Source organism: Colletotrichum fructicola, assembly GCF_000319635.2.
Source record: "Colletotrichum fructicola Nara gc5 chromosome Unknown KSG_Nara_v1_contig01, whole genome shotgun sequence".
Classification (NCBI taxonomy): Eukaryota; Fungi; Ascomycota; class Sordariomycetes; order Glomerellales; family Glomerellaceae; genus Colletotrichum; species Colletotrichum fructicola.
The window spans coordinates 7,553,186-7,565,659 of NW_027094051.1; the positions used below are offsets into that span (position 1 = coordinate 7,553,186).

General features: G+C 52.5%; 6 protein-coding genes across 6 annotated transcripts; 2 read left to right on the forward strand and 4 right to left on the reverse strand.

Moving 5' to 3' along the window:
- Positions 1–63: 63 nt before the first annotated feature.
- Positions 64–1,144, reverse strand: CGGC5_v002154 (Arylacetonitrilase; the record flags this gene model as incomplete). The annotated part of the gene is made up of 2 exons (XM_032035113.1): positions 64–452; positions 535–1,144. The coding sequence occupies 2 exons, from the start codon at positions 1,142–1,144 to the stop codon at positions 64–66; spliced, it is 999 nt and encodes a 332-aa protein (XP_031885747.1).
- A 766-nt stretch (positions 1,145–1,910) lies between these two features.
- On the reverse strand, positions 1,911–2,369 carry CGGC5_v002155 (uncharacterized protein; the record flags this gene model as incomplete). Its single annotated transcript, XM_032035114.1, has 1 exon — positions 1,911–2,369. The coding sequence occupies one exon, from the start codon at positions 2,367–2,369 to the stop codon at positions 1,911–1,913; it is 459 nt and encodes a 152-aa protein (XP_031885746.1).
- Positions 2,370–3,144: 775 nt separating this feature from the next.
- tropE-3 (Short-chain dehydrogenase/reductase tropE) lies at positions 3,145–3,885 on the reverse strand (the record flags this gene model as incomplete). Its single annotated transcript, XM_032035115.1, has 1 exon — positions 3,145–3,885. The coding sequence occupies one exon, from the start codon at positions 3,883–3,885 to the stop codon at positions 3,145–3,147; it is 741 nt and encodes a 246-aa protein (XP_031885741.1).
- A 1,124-nt stretch (positions 3,886–5,009) lies between these two features.
- Positions 5,010–6,948, reverse strand: VAOA-2 (Vanillyl-alcohol oxidase; the record flags this gene model as incomplete). The annotated part of the gene is made up of 4 exons (XM_032035116.1): positions 5,010–5,314; positions 5,387–5,538; positions 5,589–5,941; positions 5,998–6,948. 4 exons carry the CDS (start codon positions 6,946–6,948, stop codon positions 5,010–5,012), a joined length of 1,761 nt encoding a protein of 586 aa, XP_031885740.1.
- A 1,345-nt stretch (positions 6,949–8,293) lies between these two features.
- tdiB-0 (Indole prenyltransferase tdiB) lies at positions 8,294–9,659 on the forward strand (the record flags this gene model as incomplete). Its single annotated transcript, XM_032035117.1, has 2 exons — positions 8,294–9,492; positions 9,548–9,659. The coding sequence occupies 2 exons, from the start codon at positions 8,294–8,296 to the stop codon at positions 9,657–9,659; spliced, it is 1,311 nt and encodes a 436-aa protein (XP_031885743.1).
- Positions 9,660–11,484: 1,825 nt separating this feature from the next.
- On the forward strand, positions 11,485–12,145 carry CGGC5_v002159 (uncharacterized protein; the record flags this gene model as incomplete). Its single annotated transcript, XM_032035118.1, has 2 exons — positions 11,485–11,650; positions 11,706–12,145. The coding sequence occupies 2 exons, from the start codon at positions 11,485–11,487 to the stop codon at positions 12,143–12,145; spliced, it is 606 nt and encodes a 201-aa protein (XP_031885742.1).
- Between the last annotated feature and the right edge of the window lie 329 nt (positions 12,146–12,474).

The window sequence follows — 12,474 nt, forward strand, 5'->3', positions numbered from 1 at the left end:
TGGTATTAATTACGTGCCGAACTCATCATACATGCCCATTGACAAACATTCCCGCTGAAGCAATTACAACACCACCACAGACTCTTCCGATTTTGAATCCTTGTCAGCATCGCTGTGCAGCCTAAGTACGACCTTGATCTCTTTGTCAACAGACAGTCTCAAAAGGTCAGGTCTGCTGTAGTGACCCGTGCAGTCTGCAAACATCTTTGTCCTGTGGATCATGTCCATGTCCAAATCGGCGTACAGAATCGTCTCCGTAGTGTCATTGACGGGCTCCGTGAGCCTACGGCCGTCAGGTCCAAAAATGGCCGACGTGCCGCCTCCCGGGCTGTTCATAATGGCACCCTGGGCGCTGCCATGTGCCGCAACACCCTTCTCGGTAATCAGAGCAGTGCTGTGGAGCACGAAGGCATTTGACTCAATCGCATACGTGCGCGAGAGCGTTTGGCATCCTACTCGGGTTGTTAGTTAGTGCCAATAATTCGGAACCACTAGCTAATTAAGTGGCTAGTCATTGGTGGGATCGTCACAAACCTTCAGCGCTCATGGACCACATATCGGGGCCACCTCCATGCGGGGTAACGCTCGGCCACGCTGCGACGTGGATCTCCTCCTTTTGGGCGATAGTGTTGTACTTGAGCAGCGGCTGGATGTGCTCCCAGCAGGCCAGGGAGCCAACTCGCGCGAACGGGAGCTCGCCGACGCTCTTCAGGCAGTGACCGGACGCATCGCCAAAGATGGTGCGCTCCATGTGCGTGGGCTTCATCTTGCGGCGGTGGACCTTGATCTCGCCGTCCTGGCCAATGAGGGCCTGTGCGATGAAGAGGGAGTTGTTGTCGTTCTCAGAGAAGCCGAGAGACACGGCAATGTTGTTCGCCTTGGCGCAGGCCTGGATGGTGCCCATTTCTGGGGAGTCGACAGCGAGAGAGTTCTTGATGTACTTGACGTTGAGGTCGAAGTCGATGAGACGCGACCAAATCCAGCAGGGGTAGCCGGGAATCCAGCACTCCGGGAAGGCGATGAGCTGGGCGCCGTTGGAGGCGGCTTCAGTGATGAGCTTGCATGTCTTCTCGACGGCAGCGGGGAGGTCGACCCAAGCGGGCTCGGCCTGGGTGCAGGCGACCTTTACAGTGCGGACAGTCATGTTGATTCGGGATCTGAGAAGTGAAGGAGGGAATGTTTGAAGAATTCAGCTGAAAATCTGGGGTATTTTGAATTTGACCAAGCATGGAACTCTCTTTAGTTCCACGACCTTGGAACGGATGACGGGCATGTTTTATATCAACATGGACGAGTCCTTGGCTGACTACATGCAGTAGCTAATAGCATGGATCTAATCCCGAGTAGGTTGACCAGAGATAGCTGTCCGTAATTACTGGCCCATGTTCTGTTGGCTCTGCTTTAGAGATAATGGAGGATGGCGGACAAGCGGCCTCAGCTCTCTGCCGGTTCCCTGCCCGATGGACACCTGACGGCATTAACCCGATGGTTCACGGGTGTTATCTGCAACTAACTAACGGTCTCCACCGAGTTATCGCGGGGAACGGTGACCCCGCGTCAAGCAACCGGATGCGGGCCGCAGACGTCCGCATCGATATTACGTCGTGCGGCCCCGCAACTCGGGCGGAGTCTTAACCGCCGCAACTTGAGATGGCAGATAGCAGGGGTCAATCCTACGGCTTATCAGGCCTCCCAGCTGAAGGCGAGGCGGTTGTACGAGGGCGAAACAGTCAAACCTAGAGTCTTATCATGGTTTCGCATCCTTCAATGGACACGGGGGAAATGTCGGTCTTATCAACTTCTTCGAGGGCCCAGCAGCCAAGACCAACAGGATTTCTTTGTCATTTATCTAACTCCACAGGACCCTGATCAACCGAATCCTTTGCTGAAGAATCAGTCCACCACTCGGCTCAATAAGCGCCTCCTTCCCAGGGTCGGTCGAAACGAGTCCCCTGAGACCCTTCAGATTTCAGCTCCAGCCAATCGAGGTATCCCACCCACTTCTTTTCGGTAATCTCACGCAAGTCGAACCCCTCCTGGCCAGCATCGACAGAGTAGCCATTGACGCTTAGGTAACTCCCAAACTTTTTGCCCTCTTTCCAACTGTCTTTCGAAGGTCTCCAAACCTTTGTAAGCTTCTTGCCGTCGACGTTATAACCCTGGGTTTCACCGTCGGACTTGACGCCGAGAGCCTCCAAATCGACCTCTGTAACCTCGCCTTGTCCCATGAGAATGAAGCATCGCATCCCGCACGTCTTGCAGAAGAGAAAGTGCAAGTCTTTCTGGTAGACTGTGTAGTCACCAAGATCCTTGTATGGGTCCAAAGGATGCAGCAGGATGAAATCCTCTGGGGCCGAGTTGAGGCGCATATGGAAGAAGCCTGCCTTCTGACAAGTGGTGCAGTTGCATCGGTAGAATTCCTGATGGGCTCGTGGCCCTTTTTCTTTGGTTGGGCGAGGTGGAGGCAGAGTATGAGGGAAGGTAAGGAATACGATGTACTGGGTCTCCCCGCAGTGGCATGAACCCTTGAAAGGACGTCGTGTGGGTTCAAGTTCAGTCATGGTGGATCGAGTAAATGTTGAGCTTGATGCCGAGTCCTTTTGGGATCTTTCTTTTCTGTTGATGCCAAGTAAGAGAGGGCCTTTAAGCACCATTAAAGTCAATAAACGTGTCAGATGCGGGGAAGCTTTACGCGCCCTTGTGTGACATCCAAGCGTGCGTTTAGCCCAATCAACGCTGGTGTTAAGAGACCCTGCAAGTATCGGTGGCACAGATTGCGTTATCAACTCCACAGCAGATGCAGCTCCTGTCAGCTTCACGATCTCAACAACATCTAGGCCTTTTTTGGTTAAATGATGTGCAATATTGACGGTCCTGTCTGAAAACACGACCTGGATTCCTGAGCAGCGATTAGTGCACGGTCAACGGTGGAAAATAAGGTCAATCCCTCATTGAATCGCTCTGAAGTCTGTATTAAGAACTATCTGTCTACTGGTTGGCTTTCAATGAAGCCACCAAGAGGTATCCACCCAAAGCACATCTCACCATCAACCCGCTACTTATCGCGAATCAACCCATTGTTTAGCTTTCAGCTGTGTATTTGAAGCTTGTCACTGAGGCTAGAGCCACAGAGTTTCGATCCCTTTACCACGGCAACGGCCCTTGCCTATTCGAAAACGTTCCCGTGACGCCATCAGGTCCTAATGTCGCAAGTTCAACAGCCCGAATAGACCCAAGTGACGCCTCGTCTGGGCCGGAGTAATCGGTCATGCTAGTAGCACAGTAGCCGGGGCAGCATGTATTGAACTTCCATGAGTCGTCGCCGTGGTGTCGGGAGGCAAATGTCAAGGTCGCGTGGTTCAAAGCTGCCTTGCTGGCCCCATACTCAAGGTAGTCGCGCTTGGGTCCCAGGCTTGGATCCGATCGAACCGCGAGGCTTCCGAGCCCCGAGCTGATGAACACGACACGTCGAGTCTTTGAAGACTTCTCCAAGAGCGGTGTGAAAGCGTCTGTAACCTCGACTGTTCCAAAGAGATTTGTGTCAAAGACCTCTCGAAGTCGTTGCCGGAGGTTGCCTTCGGCCTTGCCGCGATTGATTCCAGCGTTATTGACGATAACGTCGATGTACCCGAATTTGTTCTGCACTTGCTCTACAGCAGCTGTTATGCTCTCGTCCGAAGTGACATCGAGGACCAATGGCTCAACATCCAAGCCGGCCGATTGAAGCTCTGAGGCAGACTTCTCGATGGCGTCTTTTCGTCGGCCGGTCATGTAGACGTGATAGTCTGGATTTTCCGAGGCCAATCGCTTGACGATCTCATAGCCGATGCCTTGATTTGCCCCTGTGACGAGGGCGATGGTCTTGTTTGTGGTCCCGTTAGACATTTCGGCAAATAGTATTGACACCAATTTGTGTAAGTGCAGGACGGAGTGTGTCGGTGTGATTAGTAGAGCACAATTGAACGACGCGTCCAGTTCTTATGCTAAGCAGCTGGTGCACTGCAAGCTTTGGTCTGGAAACATCAGATGAGTCCCTTTCGTAGCTCTAACGCGTCGCGAGGTATCCGATTCGGCACCGTATCTCAGTCCGAGGCGACAAGCTCCAGATCAGATCCGTATTCGCGGCCATGCTAGGCTATTATTAAAGCTTGCATGGAGAATGTCGAAGCTTCAATGAGCTTGCATCCTTGTCGCAACAACGCAGATGCGGCTTTTCGTCTCATGTTTGCTCGGCCCGTGTACGGACACCGGAGGTGCGGAAAACGTTGATCGCCCGTTGAAACTATGTCCACGTGCTCCAGTGTTTCGGTCTCGCAATGGACCTAAGATCGAGCGGATGGCCGATATCTCCTGTCGCTGCTGTGACAAGCCACGTTTGTTAACATGGCTTCAGCAAACCGCAGTTTACATCGATGATTATTAATGCCCTATGAAGGTGTGGTACACTCGAATGCGGAATGTAAAACGACACTGGGAGGTCCTGCAGAGAACACGCCTTAAGAAATCAATACAAATGAGGTTCACAGGGTTTCGGGATCTCATCAGCGCAGACTTATCTGCAATTGAGCGCCAACCACTGGCGCTTGCAAAAATGAGCATTGATAATCCATCAGAGATGAAGCTCAAATTTTCAAAAGTAATGGGCCCTAACCAGGGATCGAACCTGGGACCTCTCCCAGGTCTGAGCTGCAGAAGACAACCCTAAGGGAGAATCATACCGCTAGACCATCAGGGCTGATTAAGCGAAGAATCGCTGATTGTTGGATGCGGGCCCGGTAGCACACCATCAAGCCAACCCGCATTGCACCCGGAGTGTTTTCGTAAAGTAGGAGCACGAGCTGGGCTCCTTGAAGGAAATTGAATGTTGCGCATAGTAGTTCTGTAAGCAATATGGAAATTGGATTCGAGATCAACGGAGTGGGACTTAGTGTTAATTACATGCAGATACTCAGTTCTATATACAAATGAGGTGCTAATGTGCCGGGTCGCGATGAACCATCAGCTCCAGTCTATTTGATATAATCCTTGCCCAGCGCCCACTTCGACTTGTCATAACTCTTGGGCCAAACACCACTCTTGCCTGGTGCCAGGATACCGTTGGGATCCAACGCGTCCTTGATGGTCTGGTTCAGTTTGCCCAGCGCATGGTCGTTGAAGTCGTAGGTGTCCGCGATCTGATCCATCAGGGCAACGTGAGTTCGGAACTCGCCCCAGCCGTTGTCCGCACAGTCCTGGATCATGGTCCGGACGAGCCACTGCGCACGGCGACGCGCGTCGGGATCCTCCCGGTTGTAGACGATGCATACAATGTTGTCTGTGCGGCCACGTGTGAGCAGTCACCATTTCAATGCCGGCTCGAGCCGGGGAACTCATTGGAGAAACTTACGCATCTCTCGCATTCCGATGCTAAGGATACCGAAGTAGTCCATCTTGGCCTCGGCGAAGCGCTTCTTGGCCATCTCGTATTGCTTCTGCGCCGACTTGCCATCGACCTTGGAGATCGGGGAAAAGGATAAGAAGGTGCAGTTGGGAATCCAGCTACGCTCGCTGTCAGATAGGACGTCTCATGGGTTGTGGTTACAACTTACTGGTTCAACCACCTCAACTCATCCCACGTTGGGATACCCTGCATGGTGTCTGAACGACAGTGAAGAGTACTGAACTCTTCCTTGCGATCCTCAAGCAAGAACCATCGGCTGCCCGGCACCTTGGTCATCTCCCTCTTTGTGATCTCAAGATGTGCTTTGCGGATGGGCTCGGGTCCGTAAGCCGCGCCGATGTAGACCCACCGTCCCAAGTTGACCTTCTTAGCTGCCGCATCAAGCTGCTCCTCAGTGAGGGGAACGTCAAGTCCTGCGTCCGTGTACTCTGTGCGGGGATGGTAGTGGGCAGCATCGAGCGCAATGTGACGCAGACTGGCAGCATTCTGAAGGACCATGTTCTAGAAACATTCGTTAGCGAGCCCCATTGAGCAGGACCAAAGGTCCGACTACTTACCACGCGCAGGGGGCGGATAATGTCGACCACCGCCGCAAGATCCTCATCCTTCTCATAGGTGACCATGAATGGAGTGAAACCCGGTGCTGCAGGCATGAGCCACATGCCCATCTTGGTGATAATTCCATTGTTGCTCTGAGAGAAGATGCCGTCATTGATGGGGCCAAATCCATAGGGGAACAGCTGCCAACACTCGTTCTGGTGCTGGTCTTGGGGAGGGACGCCCTTTGCAGCTTGAGCGCGGCCTTCTGGGCTCTGCATGGCGCCCATTCCAGTGCGAACAACTTCTCCATTGGCAAGAACAATCTCCATGCCGCAATGCATCATCCAATGATCTCCGTAAGGGGTGAAGCCCACTCCATGATCTAGCGCGTTGCCGATCATAGATCCGTAGCCGAGCTCGGGAGAATCCAGCCAGACCTTATCGGCGAGTCTGTTGTCGTTGAGATACTTCTGCATTTGAAGGTATGTCACGCCAGGCTCAACAAGGCAGTAGCAATCCTCGGCATTAACCTCGAGGATACGGTTCAAGTGTGTGCCAAGGTTCATGACCAAACTGCCAGACACTCTCGGGGCGGCACCACCGTAGCCAACATTGTGGCCTCTGCTGAAGGTCCATACGGGCACGAGAAAGTCGTTGCAGAGCTTGACGATAGCTTGAATATCGGTGACATTCTTGGGGTGGATGAGAGCGCTGCCAACGAATTCCTCCCGCTCATAGAGGTGGTGCATGTCGTGAGTCAAACAGTCGACAGTGAGGTAATCGCCATCGTCCAGCACTGTATCATTGCTGATGATCTGGAGGTTCTCCTTTCCGACAGTCTGCAGCAGTTGGGAGGCGAACTCTTGGAACTTCTCGACGGAGACACCAGGTGGGAGGAATCTGGGGACTGGAACGGTCCCGCTGGAGCCATTCGTGTCCTTGACTGTGCTGGTTAGACCAGGCGCCATGTTGTGGTATCAATGATAGTGTGATGGAGATATTCTTGAGACAAGTCTGGGAGACCTAGGAAGGAGTAGAAGCTCTTTGAAGTGAGTCTAGGATGATTTTAGTGGATGGTTGATATGTGCTATGAGTGGAAGGGATGTAGCTCTTTTATTACTCGAAAGGACCAAAATGGGTCTTTCAGGAGCTCCAAAGCTATGTAGCTCAGGGTGAGCTCATGACGGAGACCGCACGATTGCGGACGTTCGGGCTCCCGAAGCCGCCGCCGGCGATGTTCCAGAAACAGATGTGAACAGTTCATCGAACATGACTTGATTGAAGTTACATGATCCACGTGAAGGAGGTCCGATCCCTGAGGATCCAGTTCGACCCAAATTACTGAATTCGGGGGACGATATACGTATCGAACTTTGCCGAGTCCGTTGGGAATATCCGAACCTGAATCCCCACGGCCTTAAGGGTGTGATCTCGACACCACCGCCAGTTGCCGGTGGTGCATACCGGAAGCCTTGTGGAACACTTTAAGGAGTTCAAGCTTTTCAAAAATGTTTGTTGTTCTTGTTCCATCTGATTTCAAAGTCGCTCGAGAGTTGCATATTCCTTCCGTCTTTGGAGGCTGAGGGAGCCCGGCTGCGGTGGGATTCGTAGAAATGACTTGGGTACACCGTCATCCGGTGGGTGTAATTGGCCGTGACGGACGGGCTTACACGAATATTCGTACCCGTATATGTTTCGATTACGAAGTAAATGCCACTCCATCATGAAATAGTGTTTCGCCTGATCTAAGCACGTCACCATAGCAGGGCATCCCATGTCTGTTCCAGATGTCCAGCTACGTGATTCAGCCTCTAGCGGCACGCTTAACTGGACTTGACAGCAAGAAAGGGCTGAGTTTCCTTGATCAAACAGCCAAATTCTGCCCTTTCAGTCGGTCGAACGTAGGCATACCCATGCAACTGGAAGGGCAGTGCCCAGGATGTTGCCGTGTCGTAGTGACGTTTTCGCAATCTGGCACCGGACATGGCCAGAGTCTGGCTCCTGAGTCCTGCGATTTCTCATCACGCGAGGAACGCGAGTGTATCTCGCGGCCAATGTTGCCGAAGTCGCGATAGTCGCCGTACGAGTTTCCCTGTCTGTCAACGCCTGAAAGCCGACAGACATGGAATGTGACGTCCGCAGGATATCTCCGTGTCATTGAAGAGCGACTCTCTCGAAATGGAATCTTGATCGCCTAGGTTATAAAGACAACCTCGTGCTGCACATCATTTCATCCGAGAGCAACTGAACCCTACCCACCGCCCACCTAAATATTTTGACTCTCGCATATTAACTTCTGTTGATCTTTTGACAATGGCACCAACTGCAATCCTCAACACCACTAGCGATAGCCTTCAGTCACCGCTGAAAGCTCGTCCCTCAGCTGTCACCGAAGGCACTATTCCTATTGACCCTCCCCTAAACCCTAAGCACAGGTGGTGGTGGGATAGATGCGCGCCGCTGTTGAACACTCTGCTCACGAACGCTGAGGGGTACACACCTGAGGAGAAGGTGGACCACCTGCGCGTCTTCCGTGACGTGGTGGTGCCCTCCTTTGGCCTCCCGACACCCAAAGCCAAGGTTCGACCTCTGCTCACTTACGACGGTTCTACGTTTGAACCATCGTGGAACTTCACAAAAGGCGATGACGGAGTGATCCGCTACACCTTCGAGCCTCTTGGCGATTCCGCCGGTTCGGATGAGGATCCTTTTGCTGGGGAGATTGGCGCTGCCATGATCCCGATACTCTCGCAGGTGTCATCTGGAGTCGACATGCGCTGGTACGAGCAGATTTTGAGAAGATGGTTCGTCACACCTGAAGAGGCTGCTATTGCTCGGTCGAGGATGCCGGCTTTTGTCAAGCGCGTCCCACAACTTTTCCTCGCCTACGATATGAAGCGTTCGCAGCGATTCCTGAAGGCCTACTTCTTCCCTGTCCTCAAGCACTTCGCCCTCAACGTTACAACAGAAAAGCTGGTCTTTGATATGATTCGCGACCTGCAGCCCTGCGGCGACAAGCTTTACAAGGCATCCGAGAAGCTCCAGAAGTACCTTGCCACATGCAAAGAGCCTTGCCCGGTGGAGATGATGGCGATTGACTGTGTCGACCCCCACAAGGCCCGAGTTAAAGTATATGCCCGCACAACATCGAACTCAAAGGCGGTTCTCGCAGACGTCCTTACTCTTGGCGGAACCCAGACCGACGACGCAACAATGAAAGGCGTCGAATACGCAGAGAAGGTCTGGCACCTGCTTCTCGATGAGACGGAAGGCATGGCCGCGAACCAGAGAAAGGATGCCAGAGACATGCACAACTTGCACAAGGGCATCTGCTTCGCGTTCGAGCTGAAGCAAAATGAAGAGCGGATTGACATCAAGGCTCACTTGCCATGGGGTCAGACGTCACGGAGCGATGCACAGACGATTGAGAACTTCACGCAGGCCCTGCAGAATGTAGGATGGGATGAGTCTGCAGAGAAGTTTTCCAGAGGCGCCCACGAAACTGCCAAGCTGTGAGTAGAAACCTTCGACTCAATGCTGTATACAGTGACTAACTGAAGCTCATAGGCCCGGCCGAGATTACTCCAAGCCCGGAGGATTGTCATACGTATCATACAACTACGGCACCAAAGGTCTCTACATGTCCTCGTATTTCTCTCCAAAGGTTCAAGATAACTGAAAATTCGACCAACGACACCTTTACGATGGCAAGATTTCATTGGAAGAATGGGGCGTTCAGCAAGATGGGGTTTCGTGCAAGGTTGCTTTTGGTACACGGCAGGCATGGGCGCAAGAGCGCCCAACTTACCAGGATAGCCGCCACAGGGGCGATGAGGTCTACATGGTTGAATGATCTAGTTACTTACGTTATTGAACATGTGTTGTTGATCTCGAAGCTTGATTGGAGATTTTGATCGCCGATTTCCATCCGACGTTGAGAACTTGAATTAGCCAGACAATTGTTACCCGTCATGAGCAGTCTCTCAGTACTCAAAGAGTCGCCAGTAAATTTTGACATGAACCTGAGTCAATGGGCAGAATGTAGACTCGTGTAGCATGCAATGCTGCGAGACCCTTCCGCATGTCGATCGCGTCTGGATCGATCACCTAGACGGAGGTTTACGCTCGTAGCACCGGTCGGGCAAATGATACCGGCGTGGCTGAGGTCTTCATGCTTCACCCATCCGTCGCACTCGCGTTCAAAACTCGGTCCGTAAGTGCGAAGTCCTGTCCGTTAAGATGTCGCGGTATTGCGGACCGGGGAAAGGACCCGGGGCCGCTCAGGAGTAGAGCCGGACGTATGCCGAAAATTCTGAGACACACGAGTAATAATACGCCGTGAAACTTTTCGTGCGGCCGTCTTTTCATGATTATGATGACCGCCTCAAGCGGACCTCAAATCCTGCGAGTAGCCGTCGCTGCCGGTTGTGCGGACTCTCCCGTTAAGACGTACCGCCGGGCGGGAAGATGCGAAAGCGATAAGCTGAGGATACCAGGTCGTGTCAATGCTAGTGTCGCAAGTTGCGAACTCTTGGAGAATACGAGAGGCTATTGGAACGTTATGAACACTTGTCTTCCAGTTGCCAGGCCACCAAGATGTCTGTCCCCGTCCCTCGGGACCTTTTGAAACATCGCTGCGGACGTCCTGCTCATCTCCCCAACCAACCCCGGCTTTGTCCGTGACAATGTTTCGAAGCATCGGACACCTGGAAAGGGTAACCAGTTGTCCCTTGCGTTCGATCTGCAGCCTGACAGACGTCATGCTCACATGCTGCATTGTCCGTGTTCTGCTTCGCAGTATTGTTCGGAAGGGACCCGAGCTTCTGCCACATTCCACATTCCTTCTATAGGGCGATTTCCGAGCTACCTTGGTTCGTCCGAAGTTTTGAAATATGCTTGAAACCTTTCTTTCGGTGGTTTCTTCTCAATTGGCAGGACTTGCTCTGGCCGAGAAACATCACGGAGAAGCTAAGACCCTCTGTTCGCAATGGCGCAAGTGCTGGTGCCGCCAGGCCGGGCCGGAACCGCGGATAGCATCCTTCCAGAAGATCACCATTTCAGGTAGCCCCACTGCATTTGACAGATGATTACGACTGCGGTAAGCATGATTTTGACGTCGATAGCTGAGCTGAGCGCCGGCGGCTCGGGGAGGCCCCCCTAGAACGGGTATGGAGTGTTACTCTCGACCGAAGACCGCCGGTCCGTAGGATCATGCCATGCCCCTGTGCGATCGTTTTCGGACATGTCCATTTTGTGCCTTGCATCACGATGGACTTGTCGTGAGTAAGTGAGCAGAAATTAGCCTGAGGGAGAATACCGAGACGTCTTTCAATAGTATATAATCAAGCTTCTCACCCTTCAACTGCCAGAGAAACTTTCAGTTCATCATCACAACATCACAACCAATCATCAACAAGAGAATACAAAGGCCCTCCAACATTTCGTCGTAACACCCAACCACACTATCAATATACTTTTATCGACCACACTTACACAAACACAACATGTCTGGAGTCACCGAGCGCAAGATCATTCCCGTCAAGGGCGGTGTCGATGATTGGAAGGAGCCCCTGAAGGCATACCTCCTTGCTCTGAAGACCCACGATGGCTACCTCCGCACTCGTTGGGGACCCTGGAGCGAGAACGAGCAGTACCTCGATGTCATCTCTGGTAAGTCAAAAGCTCGAGCGAAGCAGTCTACAACGGGGTTAACGTGCATCAACAGGCTGGAAGACGAGGGAAGCTCGCGACGAGTTCTTTGCCTCCGCTGAGGGCAAGTCGGCCATGGACAACTTCAAGACTGTCATCAACGGCGAGGTCAAGTCATACTTCATCAAGTTTGTTCCCTACGCACCGAGAGGCGCCATTGACTCCCCGATTGCCGAGGTCATCACAATCAGCGGCTCGTCAATGTCGGAGGATGAGATGAGAGCTCAGATCGACAAGGCCCGCGGTATGCCTGGAATGAATGACCTCGCCAGCGGTATGTCGGTCGAGGATGTCGACGGTGGCAAGGTGTTTGTCGCGGCCTTGGGATGGGAGAGCGTCGAGAAGAGCAAGGCCGCTGACAAGTCTGCTTACGTCCCCGCTTCTGGAAAGACAGAGGTTCACCACGTCAACTTCCACTACCCCATCAAGGGCTTCTCTGTTACCAACACCCACTAGATTGCATGGTTGAGCAAAGTTTCTGGGGATCATTAGACGGGTTGCTGGTCAATAGCGGTAGTCTGATATCTTGGAATTCAATTCATTACATAACCACGTGGTCAGTGAATATTGTCTAATTAAACTCGACGAACAACTTCATGGGACTGCAATGACCTTCTGGTTGCAAGCTGTCATTGAGGTTGTCACACAAAGTAAATGTCTTGGCACCTCCCCCGACACCAGTGACATGTCATTGGCACCAAAGTTATCTATCCACAAAATGCTCTTGGTACTCCAATAAACACTCTTATGAACACCTCCGCGCGTCCGTGTCAAGAGTTCCAGCA